This window comes from Aythya fuligula, chromosome 7 (assembly GCF_009819795.1).
Source record: "Aythya fuligula isolate bAytFul2 chromosome 7, bAytFul2.pri, whole genome shotgun sequence".
Taxonomy (NCBI): Eukaryota; Metazoa; Chordata; class Aves; order Anseriformes; family Anatidae; genus Aythya; species Aythya fuligula.
This window is the reverse complement of record NC_045565.1, coordinates 25,226,598-25,242,609: the sequence shown is the minus strand read 5'-3', so window position 1 is coordinate 25,242,609 and position 16,012 is coordinate 25,226,598. Positions and strand designations below refer to the sequence as shown.

Below are 16,012 nucleotides of genomic sequence, written 5' to 3'. Positions count from 1 at the left end.
GTCCTCAAAGAGCTTTGCTGGAGCACAGAATGCTGCCAACTGACAGAGGTGGTGCATCCTTTAAAGCTAGCAGGGATGGGAGAAGAAAGGAAGCTGTAGCAAGTGAGATTTCCATTTTGAAAGAACTGCACAGAAAAAATGAACCCACAGCTTATTTGTCATGCTACTTTTGGTAGCAAGGGAAAGATTATGTATTTCTCTTTCAATGGAAATGGGCTAAGAAGAGAGGAGCCTGCATTTTCCCAGCTTCAGAGGTTTCACGTAACTCTTAGCAGTTCAAGGGTTTGCAAAGGCAAATTTGTTGAGGAAACTCTACTCCCAAAGCCATATCGTGTTTGATAATCTGTGCTACTTGCAGCCTCAAAATCTAATTAGAAGGATGTTTGTATGTGAAGGGAGTAGCTACTTTGCTGTGTACACTTGTACAAAGTAACAGCACTTTTTCTTCCTGTTGCAGGCTACTTCCGAGGAGAGAGAGGAGAACCTGGTATGAAAGGTACAGCCATCTAGTCCTTCTGTTCCCCTGTCCTAGTCCTTGGTTCTGGCAATGCTCAAGTTTGGAGTGGTTGTTGCCACAAGAGGCAGCTGGCAGTGAGAAAGCTGACGTTGGTTTATACTTAAACAAAAAGAGCATGAAGCTGGTTTGCCACTTAAACTGTGGAGGGCTTGGACCTATGCAGAATTAATACAAGAGGCCCAATCACCCTACACATTGTGTGAGTGTGAAAGGCCAGATCCCATATGTCACTGGTGAGATGGGTGCACCCTGCACTGTCCAGGGGGGAATTGTCCATGTTCATCTACAACTTGTTCGTATTTTATTGAAAGATAAAAAGCAACTAGAAAAACAAAATACATGAGGAATCACTGGGAATATCTCCAGGATCTCTCCTGATCTTATTTTTCTTCTCTTTTTCTCAGGTGACATGGGAATGCAGGGTCCTAAAGGTGAGTCTGGAGTTACCTGCTGTTTTGGGTTGTTCGACAGCCTTCCATTGGGCCTAGATAGCATATGAACTTTTATTGCCCCAGAAGTTAGACAGAGAAGCTGATGCACCCTGTGGTTCAGAAATTGCTGAGATAGTCTTTGCTCTTCCTGGCAAAGGCAATTTTAGAGGTCACGGAGGAGAGAGAACAATTCTTATTTTGAATCTTTTTTCACCTGGATTAAAATCATTCCTGAGGTAAAACTATACCTGGTTTAATCACAAAGTGCTTCAGAGATTTTTGTGTAGTGTGAACAATTCGATCCATTGCATAAATACAAGGGGCCCAGCATGGCATTGCTGGAGAAGGTAGAACTTGTAAACATGCCAGGAACATAAACTCCTTTTTATGAGGGGGTGAGAATCAGTCAAATGTAAAAAAACAGGGAAGATATATTCCTCACTGACTGTCTATTTCTTTCTCCCTGCAGGAGATCGAGGACTTCCTGGTGTCCCAGGTGAGCAGTAGTACAATTCCCCTTTGAGGGAGGACGCTTAGTGATGTTACTGTTGACATTGCTGTTGACAAAAACAAATTTTTCACTGCAAATCTTACTCAAGGTACAGATGGATTAAGTCACTTGATTAATACCTTGATGCTGAGCTACAGAGATTTGGTTATAAGCACGGCCTCAGCCTGACTTTCCTTTATTTGACCATTACTAATTTGGGGGTGTGAAGATCCCAGCTTACTTTCGAAAGAGACCCACAGCTACATGAGTACTTGGCCTGACTTCCTTGTGCTCTTATATTTGTTATGCTCTTTTAAAGACATACCTCTTTGAGTACCCAACCTGCAAATAATAAATCCTTTAGCCCAGCTGCTGAATCCCTCCAGGTTTCAGGTTCCCAGGTTCCACTAATTTGTGTGTTATTCATTCATGGTACACAGACAAGGACTCTGAACATTTGCTGTGTTTTTCTTTCCAGGCATTCCTGGTCCAATTGGGCACCAAGGGCCAGAAGGACCAAAGGGACAGAAAGGGAGCATGGGTAAGCATCTTCAGCAGTGCTCAGAGTCTCTCACGGCTGTTTGGCACTTGACAAGGGAATCCAGACATAGCTTGGTGTGATCATTGCTTTCCTCCATGGAGGCAGACATGGATCTTTCTTGCCCAAGGCCTGCGTAAAGACAGCTTTTCTAACAAGGCATTTGTCTCCTGTAGGTGATCCTGGTATGGAGGGTCCCATGGGACAAAGAGGTCGAGAAGGGTTACCAGGACCTCGAGGAGAGCCTGGACCACCTGGATTTGGAGAAAAAGGAGACAGAGGTAGGAACTAGATCTCTTGTTCTTGGATAAAGCTGAGATAGACAAAAGCTGGAATTCGGTCCTGATTTATCAGACACCTCAGGAATAGGATTTGATTTGATTATTCAAATCCAAATTTCATTTTAGATGTTCCCAACACAGACAAATCTGACTTAAGGGGGTTTTGTGCCAAGCTTACAAAGGGCAAACAAGTAATTTTGTTTTGCCAGATTTCACCATCAAGTCTAAGTTTGGCAGAAGCAAAAGCTCTTAGCATCAAGGTCATCTTCTTCCCTGCTATCCAACTCACCTAAGCTGGGGGTTTATTCTCTTTCTTATCCTAAAGATCAGTGAGATGGGATTTTTTTTCTTGGACAATGCGTGTTTATTTGTCTGTTTTGAACTGACAAGCAGATTACCTAGCAGATTGTTCATGTCACTTGCCAGAGAAAATAATAATGGAAAATGGGATCACAACTGTATTTTATATTATCTATTTCTGCTCTTTTTCTGCAGGTGCTGTTGGTGAGCCAGGTCCTCCAGGGCCACCTGGTCCCCCAGGTTCTGCTGGCCTTAAAGGTAAATATGGACAGAGAGAACCTAGCAGACTGTCTAGGTGCACTGTGAGGAGGAAATGAACACTCCAGCCTTCCTGTTTCACTTATATTGCACTTCATTAATCAGAAAAATAAATTGGCAGTCCTCATTTTAGCTAAAATTTACTTTGGTAGGTACATATAACCTTTAGAGCAATAAATTTGTGGGGATTTTTAGTGAGAGTGGGGATCAGCAGAGAGATTTCAAAAAATGTCAGTTTTTAATATATGTTATGTGTCCATCTGTTTTTTCTCTGCTTTCAGATATGGTAGGGTAAATTCCATACCCCTATCAGGTTGTTAATAGAGTTACAGCTCTGCAGTTCATGTAATGGGGATCCAAATTGCTCTATAAAGAATGGATCCTACCTGGAGCACAGATCCCAACATCTCAGCCAAGATGGAAGGCTTTAGTCCCTTTACTTTACCTTAGGGAAAACCAGTTCCTCTATGTTACAAGAACTGAGCTGTGTAGATTCAATGTCCTGCTTTTCAAGCTGCCAGTGATGCCATTTCTTCTAGGGGCTGGGGAGATCCTGATCTCTTAAACATCCATTGGGTTGTGGATGCTGCTGGTTAAACTCAAAGATATTTTGTTCATTTTCTAATTGTGGTGATACTGAAAGCAATTCTGTGTTCCTTATTTGCAGGTCTGACGGGTTCTCCAGGACCCCAAGGCCCTCCAGGTGAGTGCTGCCTTCCTTTGCTATGGTGCCTTACAGACTAGAGGGGAAAAAAAATAGTGACAACTTCTCACAGTTTGTCTTCCTTAGTGGTGCTCAGTCGTCAGTGGGATGAATTAACTCCCTCATCTCATTTTTCTGCAGGTCCTCCTGGCCTACAAGGATTTAGAGGAGAAGCAGGTCTCCCAGGTGCTAAAGGTAAACTTCTCTTCCCCTGTGCAATTAGAGCAGCACTAGCTGATGGTCCTTTTCCAGCACTGCTCTGAGAAACACACTTGATCTGAGCAGTGTTGAGGTGCTAGCAGCAGAGAAAAGTGTAAGAGGAGGAGGAACTAGACTCAGTGGTTATGAGAAAATACTGAGAAATAGAAGAGATAGATAATAGAGAAATCTGGATGAGGAAACATGGATGGATGGATGGAGCTGCAAGGAAGGAAAGGAAGTTCCAGTTTAAGTTTCTCTGATGTTGGAATTTGTGTTTCTTCTATGACTTTCTTTGGTGTATGGAATTTCTTTCCTTTCTGTCTCGTTATTTCTATTGTTCAATCATCCATTTATCTTTCAGGTGAGAAAGGAGCTGCTGGAGCCCCTGGACCCAAAGGTATGTTGATCAATTAAATATATTTTCCGGATATTTTATTTAGGTTCCTTCAGATATGAATACTGTCCATGGTAATTAACCCTACCCTTCTTTGGCGTGCTGTTTTGTGCTTTTGTCAGAAAGCAGACTGTCTTTGTCTGATGAAAAGATTTCACAATGAAGCAATCTCACAGAATCCTTTCCTTTTTTGTACTGCAGGTGACCAGGGTGAGAAAGGTTCTCGTGGAATGACAGGTCAGTGGATTGTTTTCCTGAAGTAGCAGCCTGTCTAATATGCACATGAATTACTTGAATTTTCAAAGAACAGACAGCCCAGCCAATCCTAGTTAGCCTTCTGAAAAAAAAAGTTTTTGGTTATAGGAGTTTTATTTTATGCACCCACGTTCTAACTAAATAGTTCCCATCCTTAGTGGGAATCTTTGTGTTTGTCTTTTGGGGAAATTCTCCCTCCTGTGAACTGTATTGACTTCCCTTGAGCATTTTTAATGCCCAGAAACAGTCATGAATCATGAGGTCTGAACATCCTGTCAATGCTGGTTTTCAGTTGCAAAGCACCAAATATTGCTAACGGTCATAACTTGCATCTTCACCAAGATCTGTCTGATCCATTTTCGCGTCATCTCATTACAGGTGAACAAGGCTCAAGAGGTATACCTGGTCCTCCAGGAGAGCCAGGGGCCAAAGGACCACCAGGTGAGTAACAGAAAAAGCTATGTTTATGTGTTGGACAATACCATTTCCACCCTGAGTCTGTTTTTGTGAGCACAGACAAGGGAACAACTTGTGAATGGAATTGTATTGGTTTTGATCACAGGTCTTTTCTCTAGATAGCTAAAATCAGTCTGTACACTCAGAAAAGTTGTCCTACTTTTTTTTTTTTGAAACTCCAAGTTTCAAGTGAACTTTTTTCTGGATCTTCAGTGACTGCAGCCAAGGTTTTATTCAGATGCAATAAGAAGAAAAGCCACTTCCTAGTGCTTAGGGCTGTACTCTGCTTAGTAGGAAGACTGGGCAACTGAGTTACTATTTTACCAGTCCCTAAGAATCTCTTTTTTTTTTTTTTGGACAGGACAAGCTGGCCGTGATGGGAAGCCAGGTGAAAAAGGTAAGAGATTCCTCTGAGGTAGAAGAGCAGGTACTTTCTGATTTGGCAGGCAGTTGATTTGTAAAAAGGGTGGGAGAAGATGGCAGCTGGTTCGTGACCTGGGACATGTCAGGAAAACTGTAGTCACCTTGTAGGCATGGAACTGAGACATATAATGGAGCCAGCTGTAAATTTGTGACTGAATTGTTCTCACTGCAATTCTTTTCTGGCATGGGGGTTCACCTCTCAGACCTCTGTCACTGAAATTGGCCCCTTGGCTATGAAGGTACAGAAGGTATAGATGGGATGGCCGGTGGCCAAGCTTGAATGGATTGGATTGGTAGATTATAAATCGTGGATTGTGAGTTGTTAATGGTGATTATATCCCTAGGTGAACCGGGTCTTATGGGAATGCCAGGAGCCCGAGGCCCTCCAGGACCTTCTGGAGATGCAGGAGAGCCAGGTAAAAGCATACAGAGAACAAAAATAATTATTTTCTTGGTCAGGAACACGTCTCCGTCAACAATTTCCAGTCTTATTTTGAAGTTAAGACTGGCAGAGGATCTCTGTAGAGTAAGACGGTGATAAAAAGAAAATACAAAGGGAATTTAGACCCTTTGTGATCTCAGGATTGCACACACTGCAGGCCAGAACAGCAGTGCCAACATTCAGTTTACATACCAGGTGCTAGGCCAACTTGTACCACCTGTGTGCTGTGTGCTGTATTTTTAAGCAAATGTAATCTTTTTTTTCCTTGTCTATCCTTCCCCCTGACCAAAATTTGTTTAGATATCTTAGAATATTTGCCCTTTTTTTTTCCCCCAGGTCTCACAGGACCCCAAGGACCTCCAGGTAGGTTTTTTCACCATGTTTAAGTTTATCAATGACACACTTTTATACAGGCAAAAACCCTTTGTGATTTTCCCTCTGTACAACCCAGGGCTCCTGACGTGATATTCCAAGGTTTTTTCTTCCTTGGCTTTTGAGACAGACTTTATGGTTGGTGCGTAAGTTTTGAGGAAAGCAGAGCCAGGAGTGTTTGAAAGTTTGCCCAGAACATAATTTGCAACAAAGATCGTGTTTCAGTTCCCTGCATATCACTGGAAAATCCTTCTAATCAGCAGCAGAAACAGAGGGGAGAGGTGGAAACAGAGGATGTGATGTTCTGCAAGCAGAAGTGGTTTGGGGGGCACGTCACCAGGGAATTTAGCCAGGAGCCTCAGAGCAGGGAGCAGTACCTGGGAGAAGTTGCAGGCAAATCTGGTGAGCAGTGCCATCGTTCAGAGAGCAGAGGGAGAAGGGAGGCCCTTACCCCTCTGCACAAGGACACCACCAGCTCCGCCATGAAACCCTCCACCTGCTGTCAGGACCTTGTGAAGCAGGCAAACATGCTTATAAATGCTGAAAGCCAGGTTCTTGTGTAGGAAGTTCCTTTTATAAATCTACAAGTGAAACTCACTGGGGTACCTGAATGAAACAGAATGATATTTGTGCTACCTATTTAAAATTGTTTGTCTACCTTGTATCAGGACTTCCAGGGAACCCCGGCAGACCAGGGACTAAAGGTGAGTTTTGTTTCTTCCCTGATACTCATTTTCTCTCTAAGCACTTCATTTGAAGGAGGATTAGCTGCTCTGCTGACCAGTCCCTGAATCAACAGTGGCATCTAGTGGCTTTAGGAAAGGAAGTTTTGTGGAATAGTTGGTAGCCAAAGCCTTGCTGAGCACACATGAAAGACAGGGCACCCACTAAGGTACTCATCATAGCTAGTTCTCCAGCTGAGAAAACCTTAGCAAACCTGGTTCTACCCTGGGCATGTGAGCGTGATGCCTGGTGACTGCAGGGGTATCTGTGCACCTTTCTCAGATAAATCAAGGCCTGTTGTCTATTCTGGCAGATGTGGTGCTTGGAAAGATCAGAGAACCTGGATTATCTCTGGATTATATCTGTGGATTAGCCGGGCTTTGTTGCTTCTTCCACAGCCCTCCAGTGCTGTGATTTCTCACACGAGATCAAGGACAAAGAGATCAGGAATCACATGTTTAATAAGACAAATGAGAAAATGTTATTGATACAGTGACAGATCTTCCCCCGAAAAAAAGAAATTCAGCTTTTGTCTCTTTCCTTTTCTTAGGAGAACCTGGAGCTCCAGGCAAAGTCATCAGTGCTGGTATGTAGTGCTGCGAGAGTCCAAGTGGTTCTGCTTTTGGAAAATTTTCTCTGTATTTGTTTTGCGTTCTAAATTCATCTTGACTGTGTACCAGGCTTCTACTGGGGGCTCCCAGTGTTGCTATAGATGGTCAAATCATTCCTTAAGGTTAGATTTGTTGCACGTTTGCTGCATGTGTGTGTTATGCATGTGTACAAGTGTATGTGTTTGTTTTTCAGAGGGTTCATCAACTATTGCTCTCCCAGGACCCCCAGGTCCACCTGGCCCACCTGGCCCCACTGGACCCCCTGGTGTTCCAGGTAAAGAAGCTTCAGTGTTTTTTGCAGGCAGCTTGCATTCGTTGCCGTGTATCTAGTTCTTAATTTAACATTTGATGTTTATGGTCCCTGCCAGGGGGCCCCATGTAGGAGTCAGGATTGCTCAGGCAGTTTAGACACTCATGGTCCTCACCCTTCCCTGCAGAAAGAACAAGATCTCAGGCAGCATTAGGGAGGCAGTGGCCCTAAAAGAGAAACAGGATACAATTGCAATGATGCAGGACAGAAGGAAGGGCTGGGAAAATGAAGAAACTGGGAAGACTGCTGTTACCTCCTGATGACTACTAGAGACAGGCCAAATTCAGCAACTCAAATCAAGCTCTTTTGCCTCTCAGTAAAGCAAGTGTGTGTCTAATCCCTCTCCTTACACCAGAACTGAAATTATTAAGTATAAAGAAATTATTAGCATGCTGGTGGCAGGCAGCAAAGTTTCTGGGCCTTGGTTCTTGTGGCACTTCTGTGCCTGTCCCATCTGTGTAGCTGGCGCTAATCCTGGAGCTGATTTGGTAGAACAAGCCTTTGCAGCAGGGAATGCATGAGGAGGGTTAGACCTATTGCACCTCGGTAGTGGTCAGCACCATTCTGGTTATTTCCGCAGTCTGAGAGGCACCAAGCACTTTAATGAATTCTTACCCAATAGCAATTCCATTTACTTGAGCAGATGAATGCATTATTTGATAGCCTCTTTTCTTATAAAGGACCTATTGATTCTCTCCAGCTTCTGTAAAATAGAACCAGGAAAATCTAACACAATCACTTTTTGTTTTTGTTTTTTGAAACCAGGTCCTGTTGGGCCAGCTGGTCTCCCTGGACAGCAAGGTACCATTCTCCATCTGCCCTGGTTCTGCTCCTTAAGAGAACTGAATTCATTAGTTTTCTTTTGTTTCTAGTCTCTCAGCCCTTGGCATAATCTCACTCGCTTTTGTTTGCAGATTTGTTCCTTTCAGTTCATTTTGCTGCATTATTGAGCTTAATTAATCTGTTAAAGAATTTCCATTCTTCTTTTTTTTTCCTTCCCAAGGGAAGGAGGGGATAGTAAGAGCCAGTGTGATATGGAAGCTGCAAATGTCTTTTTTTTTTTTTTTTTCCCTGGAAGCTGACATTTTTAAGGCACTTCTCAAATGTAGTTGCCTTTCTGTGGTATGGGATATAGCTCAGCTGTATACCTCCTGCTATTCTGAAAGATGCAAGAACAAACTACAGCCAAATTAGTAATAATGTCACTGAAACCACTGCCAATTAGGCAGACATCTGTTTGGAAAGGCCTGAGCAGAGCTGAGTCTCCTAAGAACCCTTTTTAGCTGGTTTTCTATGGTCCTTGTAGGGCAAATTGTGCAGTAATTTCCACGTTTGAGTCCAGTGTCCCTCAGAGCCAGGGACTGAGTTAAGGCTTCCAGTTCACATAACTAAAATCTGAACCCATTGTCAGGGAGATGAGGTGTGGGTACAAAATGTCACCCTCTGTCAGTTAACTAATTTGCTTTTTCTTTCTTTTTTTTCCTGAAAAAGGTCCACGGGGTGAGAAGGGATCCCCAGGTGAAGCTGTGGTAGAAACTATCAGGACAGAAGTCTCATCACTGGCATCTCAGAGTAAGTGGGCCTGGCCTTCCACTCCTTCCTTTGGAGAGGTGCTGGAGGTCCTGAGGCTGCTCCCAGCCAACAGGAGGTGCCTCTACCTCCTTCCCCTCAACAGGCCATAGGGCAAGTGTGTGTGCATGTGATTAGTGGTGGGACACCAATACCAGCCAGCTTTTTGCCCTGCTTATCATCCGTGCATTCCAGAGTGCTTTCAAAAGGAGTTAGATGTCACCAGGCCCATGGTGCTGAGAGGAAAGCTATGAAATGGTGGTTAGTGAACAGCTCTCAGCAGGAGAGATGGTCACAGAGCTGTGGGAACTCAGTCTGGCCTTTCAGACACTGTGTTTGCACAGGGAGGTTCCCTGAGTAGTATGAAGATGGAGCCATCTGTAAGGGGAGAACTGGTTTAATAGGGTGCGTTAATCTGAGCAACAAGGAGGGAAGGAAATCAGATTCTCTCAGCAAATTAGAGGACGAATTCACAGGAGGAAAATGCTATTTCAAGATGGGAATAAGTGGAGCAGAACAGAATGGTTTAGCAGTGTCCTGAAGAAAATGCAAAGCTAGATGTGTGATGCACTTACAGCCAGGATTCGTAGGGTCTGGGACCTCTGTAAGTGTGCAGAAGAGGCAAGGTAGAGGACATCAGAGTCACACTTGCCTGGGTCCACCATTGACTGCAGGAGCTTCTATCAGCAACATACCAAGTGTTTCCATAGCTGCAGTAGCTTCACAGCAACAAGTTTTTCCTTTTTGTCTGTGTTTCATTTGCACAGTGATGGCAGATTTACAAGGGCGAGCAGGACCACCAGGTCCCCCTGGACCACCAGGTATGTAACACAGCGGAGTTCAGCACGTAAGCAGGGGCACAGAGACACACTCAGCATGCTTCTGGAGTGTGCAGCTGGCCATGTGAACACCCTCTGACACCCCTGTTTCTTTCATCATTAGGTGAATCTGTGCAGGGACCCCCTGGACCTCGTGGCCCACCAGGTAAGAGCTTGTTTCTCTGAAACAACCCTGAAAAGTGAGATATTTTTTAGTGCCTCTGTCCTGCACTTTGTTGTATGCCAGATAGGATTTTGGGAGTTGTTAGGACTGACATCACTGGAAGTAGGATTTCACACAGCGGGTTCCTATTAATACAGTTTCACAGCAGTGAGATGCTGCCCAAGGGAGCAGATTTGCTTTGGCAAAGGTTTGCTAGACAGACTAGTAAGTCATAAGTCATGCTTCTTGGGAAGAAGCTCAATGTTCTCAAATCCCCAAAGGAAACAACTGCAAACAATTCTGTATTTAATTCTTGCTTATCCAGCTTTAACTTCCAGCTGGGGACAGATGTAGCAGCTCTGACCATGAGGAACATGTCCCCACTCCACTTCTTGTAGCAAAGTGATAGCTTGCCTTCCATGGCCAGAAGAGAGGACATGCAGGGGGGTGTCAGACAGGAGCATAACCCCATTCCTTGCTTTCTGCTCGGTAGCAAAGGGGAGCAGGTCTGGTGTGTGATCATATGAACCTTCCCTCTTAATGCAGCAAAGGGCAGCTGGGATAGGCACACTGCACCACAAAGAGGGGAATTTCTCTGTCCTACATCTGCTATAGTGGCAAATGATAATGAAAAGGAGTAAAAGGGGGGAGAGTTATGTACAGAAAATAATGACACTAGCTTCTACTTGGAAAATTTTGAGTTATCTCTGTGGCTGGAGTTGGAGGAGCTCTAACATGCCTTTGCTCACGTTACTGAGGCTCACTTTTTCTGAAGCTTGTTTGTGTCCCTTTTGCACAGGGGAGGGATTGCCAGGACCTCCAGGCCCACCAGGGAGACCAGGATCTTCTATGTCCACCTCAGGTAGGCTCCTCCCACTCACTCCCTCACCTGTGCCCTGGGAATGTCCTGCCTGTTGTGGTTCCAGAGAGCATACCCTTGGTTTTGAACAGGTGAAACCAAAGGAAACTTGTATCATGTTCTGTTGGATGTCATAAAGAAACATTTTTGTTTTAATTACAGAAACATTCCTCACAGGCCCACCGGGTCCACCAGGTCCACCAGGCCCGAAGGGAGACCAAGGTGAGTCCTCAGCAAGATTCTGAATGGATCTCAGCACCACAGACTGAAAAGGCAGAAGGAAGGGCTTGGATGCAGAAACTCTCCTGCCTTTCTGTGGCCGTAGGAGAGCTGGCACAGTGGTCACTAAGTAGTATTCCTGCCTGCTTCAGTAAAAACAGTCAGTTGTTGAAGAAATTTGTTAGTCTCCAGTACCGATGTCAAGGCACTGCTGTATTCAGAGCCCAGCTTTGCAAGCCCTTGACGTTCAAGAACATTCAAAACTTCAGATTTGCCATTAAAGAAAGGGGAACAATCTTTTTGCAAAATAGAACATGGACTTGGTAACTCAGTGCAAGGAGGTGGCTGTGTTAAGCATAGCTCAGCTCTCAGTTGGTAGGAAAACAAAGGATCTGATCCCGTTCCCCATTCCTGCCCTGCAAACTGAAGACCATGAGACTGTTCTGCAGGTTGGGCTGGGTTGCTGTTGCAGATCAGAGCAAAACAAATATTAACAATGTTCCTCTGCTCCCCTGTTTGCAGGCGAACCAGGTCCACGAGGATTCACAGGTAAGAAAGCTTCCAGGGGATGTCATTGGGGTGCAGCGTGGCTTGTTTGTGTATATGACTGCTCCTCCATTCTGTGTCCCATGCAGGAGAACCGGGTGAACCTGGCCTTCCAGGATTCTTCTCCCATGGTCAGTCTGTACCCCTTTTCCTCCTTTAAATTCATTGTCCATAAGCAGATGCCAGGGGGCAAAGTCCTGCTCTATCCTAACTCAGTTTTGGTGGAGCCAGGATTTTGTCCACACGTTCTATTCCTTCGAATCTCTAACTCTCCTTTGGCAATTGGCAGGTGGTACAGTCACCATGCAGGGACCTCCAGGCCCACCAGGCCCGCCAGGACCCAAAGGTGAAGTTAAAAATCTTCCTTCTTTCTTTGCTGGTGGCCTTACACAGTTGTGTCGGGTTGGGACTAAGGGATGGAGCAGCCTGCTCCTTTGGGAATTGCAGCTGTTCCCACCCCTGCCTTTTCAGGCACAGCAGAACCGGGGCAATTGAATTCCTCCAAGGGCTTGGTGGTGGCCTCTCTGCCAAGATGTAGCTCAGCTGGTTTACAAACCAAGGGTGCAGCCTGCAGTGAAACCTGCAATAACTGTCTGTCTCCTTCATTCTGTTTTCCAGGTGATGCAGGTGTCCCAGGCGCTCCTGGCATCCCAGGAACATCTCGAGGTAAGAACTGTCATTGCTCTGATGCTACCAGGAAATGCTGATGTTCCTGTCCGGGACTGGGAGCAGCAGGGCAGTGGGGTTAGCCTAATGGCTTTGGGTGCTTTTTGGCTCTCTATCCACATTTCTGCACAGCTTTGTTTTCAGTGCACAAACTGAGCAGGTCTGTCAGTACAAAGCCAGGGAAATCTCTGGATGCAGCCCTGCCCATCTGCATAGGCTGAGTTGTAAGATGCCAAATGAATTAAAGACTCACTACCTAATAGCCCATGCTTAGAGTGTGTTTGGAGATAGAAGGGGAGCCACTGACTGCATAGGTCATTCCCAAAGCTCTTCCCAGACCTGTGGGAAGGGCTTAATGCAAGCTCAATGCTTAGCATTACTTGGTCTAATGCACCATGCCAAAAACATTCCTTGCAATGATTTCTGTAGGTGGATCCAGACAAATTCAGGGACCCCCAGGTCCTCCCGGCCCACCCGGTCCTCCTGGCCCAGGTGGAAGTTCCTCTCAAGAGATCCAGCAGTATGTCACTGACTACCTGAAAAGTGAGTATGACTGGGTTTTGCTGCAGGTCAGCAGATGCCTGTCTTCCTTTTGCTCCCTGAGCCCCTTGCCACTGTTAGAGGCAGCAGCCCTATTTTTCTTGAATATTACAAAGTGCTGTTGCCTGCTGTGGCCTCTGCAGAACTGTTCTTTTGTAGCCCTGCTTTTTCCCTAGGGGAAAAGGGTCCAATAATTGTGCATTTGGCCATCATCTTCCCTCTAATGATGTGAGCATATCTTGGGCATCCCTCCTAGGTGACAATGTAAGGCATTATTTGACCGGTGCCCAAGGCCCACCAGGCCCTCCAGGCCCACCCGGGATCATCACCACTGCAGATGGGAATAGCTTGGATTATGCGGAGCTGGCTACGCGGGTTATGAGCTATATGACAAGTAAGCACCCTGTGCCTGTGCCGGTAAACTCTGTGAGTACCAAATCACACCCTGCTGAGCTTGTGCAACACCTAGAAGACCAGAACCTCAGGAGAGACAACAAGTCTTTAAGCAGCAGCCCCTTAAAGCCCGTGTGAGACTGCAGCTGATTCGTGGGGCTCTCCATGGGAAGCCCATTCCAGCAGTTAAACTGGATTAATTCAGCTTTCCTGTGTCCCTGTCTGACCCCTCTTCACCTGCTTCTTCCTCTTAACCTTGGCTGACACAGAACCTTTTTATTCCCACAGGCTCTTCAGATCGTTATCAGTCATATGTCAGTTCAGTGTCATCTACATCAGTTTTGTATCAAGAACTTTTGGACATGCTGCAGAGTAAGTGGCCCTGAAGAGAAACATGGGAGGTGGGGATGAAGCATCCCAGCAGCTTGGAGGTCTGCCCTTCCCTCTAGTCTCCTGTCTCCAGCTGGAGTTAGCTGGAAAAGGAGCTTTGCGTCCATAGGTTTGAGTGATCTCTCTAGTGGAGAGGTCTCAGCTCAGCTGCGAGCCCCTCACACCTGGCTTCTTTAAAACAGCTGGACAGTCCTAAAGAAATGTCTTTCATTTCCAGGAGAAGAGATTCGTCAGTATCTGATTGGACCTCAGGGCCCACCGGGGCCTCCTGGACCAGGAGGAGATGGAATGGCTCTGTCACTGGATTATGATGAGTTGACCAGGCGGTTTATCAGCTACTTGTCAAGTAAGGGTCTTTTTAGTGTGTATTTCCCTCTGTTCTCTTGAGAGCTGACCAAATAGCTCATGCAGTCAATGAAAACTTTTCCAGTGTTGACTGAGTGAAACCCTAAGTACAGAGACGTCCTCACAGAGATTGTGAGAGACTTGGAGATTAGAGATTGTGAGAGAACAAAGATACCTTGTGACTAAGGCATTATCCAGACACGAGGAATGAGTTCTTGCTTTGCTAAGAACTGAGCTGAGGGCCATCACCTCACCTTAGCCATCTTAGGAGTCCCATCAATGCCTTCAATTTCCTTTATCTTCCTTTTCTGTCTGGGTCTGTGGCCAGGATGTATTTCACTGGGGAGGAGTTGATCTATGCCCGCTTTGTGTCAAGGCAGCCCAGGCGATGAGCTTGCAGCAGCCTTCCTGCACTGCCTGCGAGCGAGCCCTGCAGCCTACCTGCTCCCACTGCACAGCCCCTTTTGGTAACGTGCTATTGTTGGATCTGTCTGATTTTGCAGGTTCTGGGATGAACATTGGGCTCCCTGGACCACCTGGGCCTCCGGGGACACCTGGCATATCATACAGTGAGCTAGCAGCGTACCTGCGAAGTAAGCCAACTTCCTGACTCCCGTGCCACATGCCACAGGTTCCTCCACACCCCCAGCAGCTTTTTCCAGGCCCAGTCACACTAACAAAGCTCAATATGTGAGGGCGCTGCCACAGGGTCCCTACCATCATCCCCGATCTGCAAAGGACTCATTTGTGAGTGCAGAACTTTTCCTTTTGGCTGTCACCACAAATAGCCCTCTACAAGACTGCAGTGATCCTCTCTGCCTCAGTTAAAGCCCTGCGGACCTCCTGGGCAATGCCAGGACCTGCACAGACCGCGAGTGGCTGCAGACAGATCCCTGTGCTTCTTGAGAAGATTTGTCTTCTCAAACTCTGCAGCATAAAGGAGCTTCTTGGACTTTTTAAAAAGTCCATCTAAAAATATGAACCTCTACACTCTTTGGGGTGTCCACTCAGGGAAGTGGGCTGCACCAGCAAGGCTGCACTAGAAGGTGCTGGGGAGAAACAAGTACCCCAGGCTTGGTTTTAGTTGGCATTACCATATTGTCAGGGAAAGTTCATCAGAATTGCAGAGGGTTGGGTAACATCTTATCTTCCCTTGTGTCTTGCAGACTCTGAATTCAGTGGTCTCGTTGGCCCCCAAGGGCCTCCAGGGCCTCCAGGGATCCCTGGATCACCCGGCGCCTCTCTGGAGGACATCTCTGCTTACCTACAAAGTAAAGCACCTGGGTTTCTCACAGCTGGCAGGGAGGTTCTGGGGGGAACTGAGCCTGAGATTTAGCTCACTGGGACCTGTGAGTGCCCACTGGGAACCAGGTCACGTGAAAAAATCTCAGCTGGAAAGGGCTGGAATCTGGGGTTGGAACCTTTAAGCTTACAAGATTCCTAGATGTGCCATTTTCTTGTCCTCTCACTGTAAGTCATCTTTCTTTCTCTCAAGATGTGGGATACTCTTCCATCTCCGGAGTGCAGGGCCCGCCTGGCCCGCCGGGCCCTCCAGGGCCACCAGGCTTCTCGGGAACCGGGCTCCTGTCCTACGCAGACATCACCAACAGCGACGAGTTCCGGAGCGAGCTGATCCAGTACCTGAAGAGTAAGGGGACGGTGTCCATCCCGTGCTGAGGCAGCCCTGTAGCAGCCTTCCTTGAGGAGGCACTGGAGCAACAACACCTTATCCCCGTGGGCTCATCCCAACACTTCCCTTACAGGCTGTAGGGCAGTCAGCTTCACCCCGTAGGCCTGTC

General features: G+C 46.3%; 1 protein-coding gene across 1 annotated transcript in view; it reads left to right on the top strand.

Moving 5' to 3' along the window:
• The window catches only part of COL17A1 (collagen type XVII alpha 1 chain), a 31,877-nt gene that overhangs the window by 13,590 nt on the left and 2,275 nt on the right, over window positions 1-16,012 (top strand). The window contains exons 18-51 of the mRNA XM_032191600.1: window positions 458-496; window positions 922-948; window positions 1,418-1,444; window positions 1,917-1,979; window positions 2,153-2,257; window positions 2,753-2,815; window positions 3,483-3,518; window positions 3,660-3,713; window positions 4,081-4,116; window positions 4,315-4,350; window positions 4,747-4,809; window positions 5,186-5,221; window positions 5,592-5,663; window positions 6,026-6,052; window positions 6,730-6,765; window positions 7,335-7,370; window positions 7,589-7,669; window positions 8,471-8,506; window positions 9,197-9,277; window positions 10,042-10,095; window positions 10,217-10,258; window positions 11,055-11,117; window positions 11,277-11,336; window positions 11,856-11,882; window positions 11,969-12,010; window positions 12,169-12,225; window positions 12,498-12,545; window positions 12,975-13,088; window positions 13,342-13,479; window positions 13,767-13,850; window positions 14,086-14,214; window positions 14,717-14,806; window positions 15,380-15,484; window positions 15,709-15,861. Of these exons, the coding sequence (XP_032047491.1) occupies window positions 458-496; window positions 922-948; window positions 1,418-1,444; window positions 1,917-1,979; window positions 2,153-2,257; window positions 2,753-2,815; window positions 3,483-3,518; window positions 3,660-3,713; window positions 4,081-4,116; window positions 4,315-4,350; window positions 4,747-4,809; window positions 5,186-5,221; window positions 5,592-5,663; window positions 6,026-6,052; window positions 6,730-6,765; window positions 7,335-7,370; window positions 7,589-7,669; window positions 8,471-8,506; window positions 9,197-9,277; window positions 10,042-10,095; window positions 10,217-10,258; window positions 11,055-11,117; window positions 11,277-11,336; window positions 11,856-11,882; window positions 11,969-12,010; window positions 12,169-12,225; window positions 12,498-12,545; window positions 12,975-13,088; window positions 13,342-13,479; window positions 13,767-13,850; window positions 14,086-14,214; window positions 14,717-14,806; window positions 15,380-15,484; window positions 15,709-15,861 (2,160 nt within the window). The remainder of the gene's footprint in view (window positions 1-457; window positions 497-921; window positions 949-1,417; window positions 1,445-1,916; window positions 1,980-2,152; window positions 2,258-2,752; window positions 2,816-3,482; window positions 3,519-3,659; window positions 3,714-4,080; window positions 4,117-4,314; window positions 4,351-4,746; window positions 4,810-5,185; window positions 5,222-5,591; window positions 5,664-6,025; window positions 6,053-6,729; window positions 6,766-7,334; window positions 7,371-7,588; window positions 7,670-8,470; window positions 8,507-9,196; window positions 9,278-10,041; window positions 10,096-10,216; window positions 10,259-11,054; window positions 11,118-11,276; window positions 11,337-11,855; window positions 11,883-11,968; window positions 12,011-12,168; window positions 12,226-12,497; window positions 12,546-12,974; window positions 13,089-13,341; window positions 13,480-13,766; window positions 13,851-14,085; window positions 14,215-14,716; window positions 14,807-15,379; window positions 15,485-15,708; window positions 15,862-16,012) is intronic.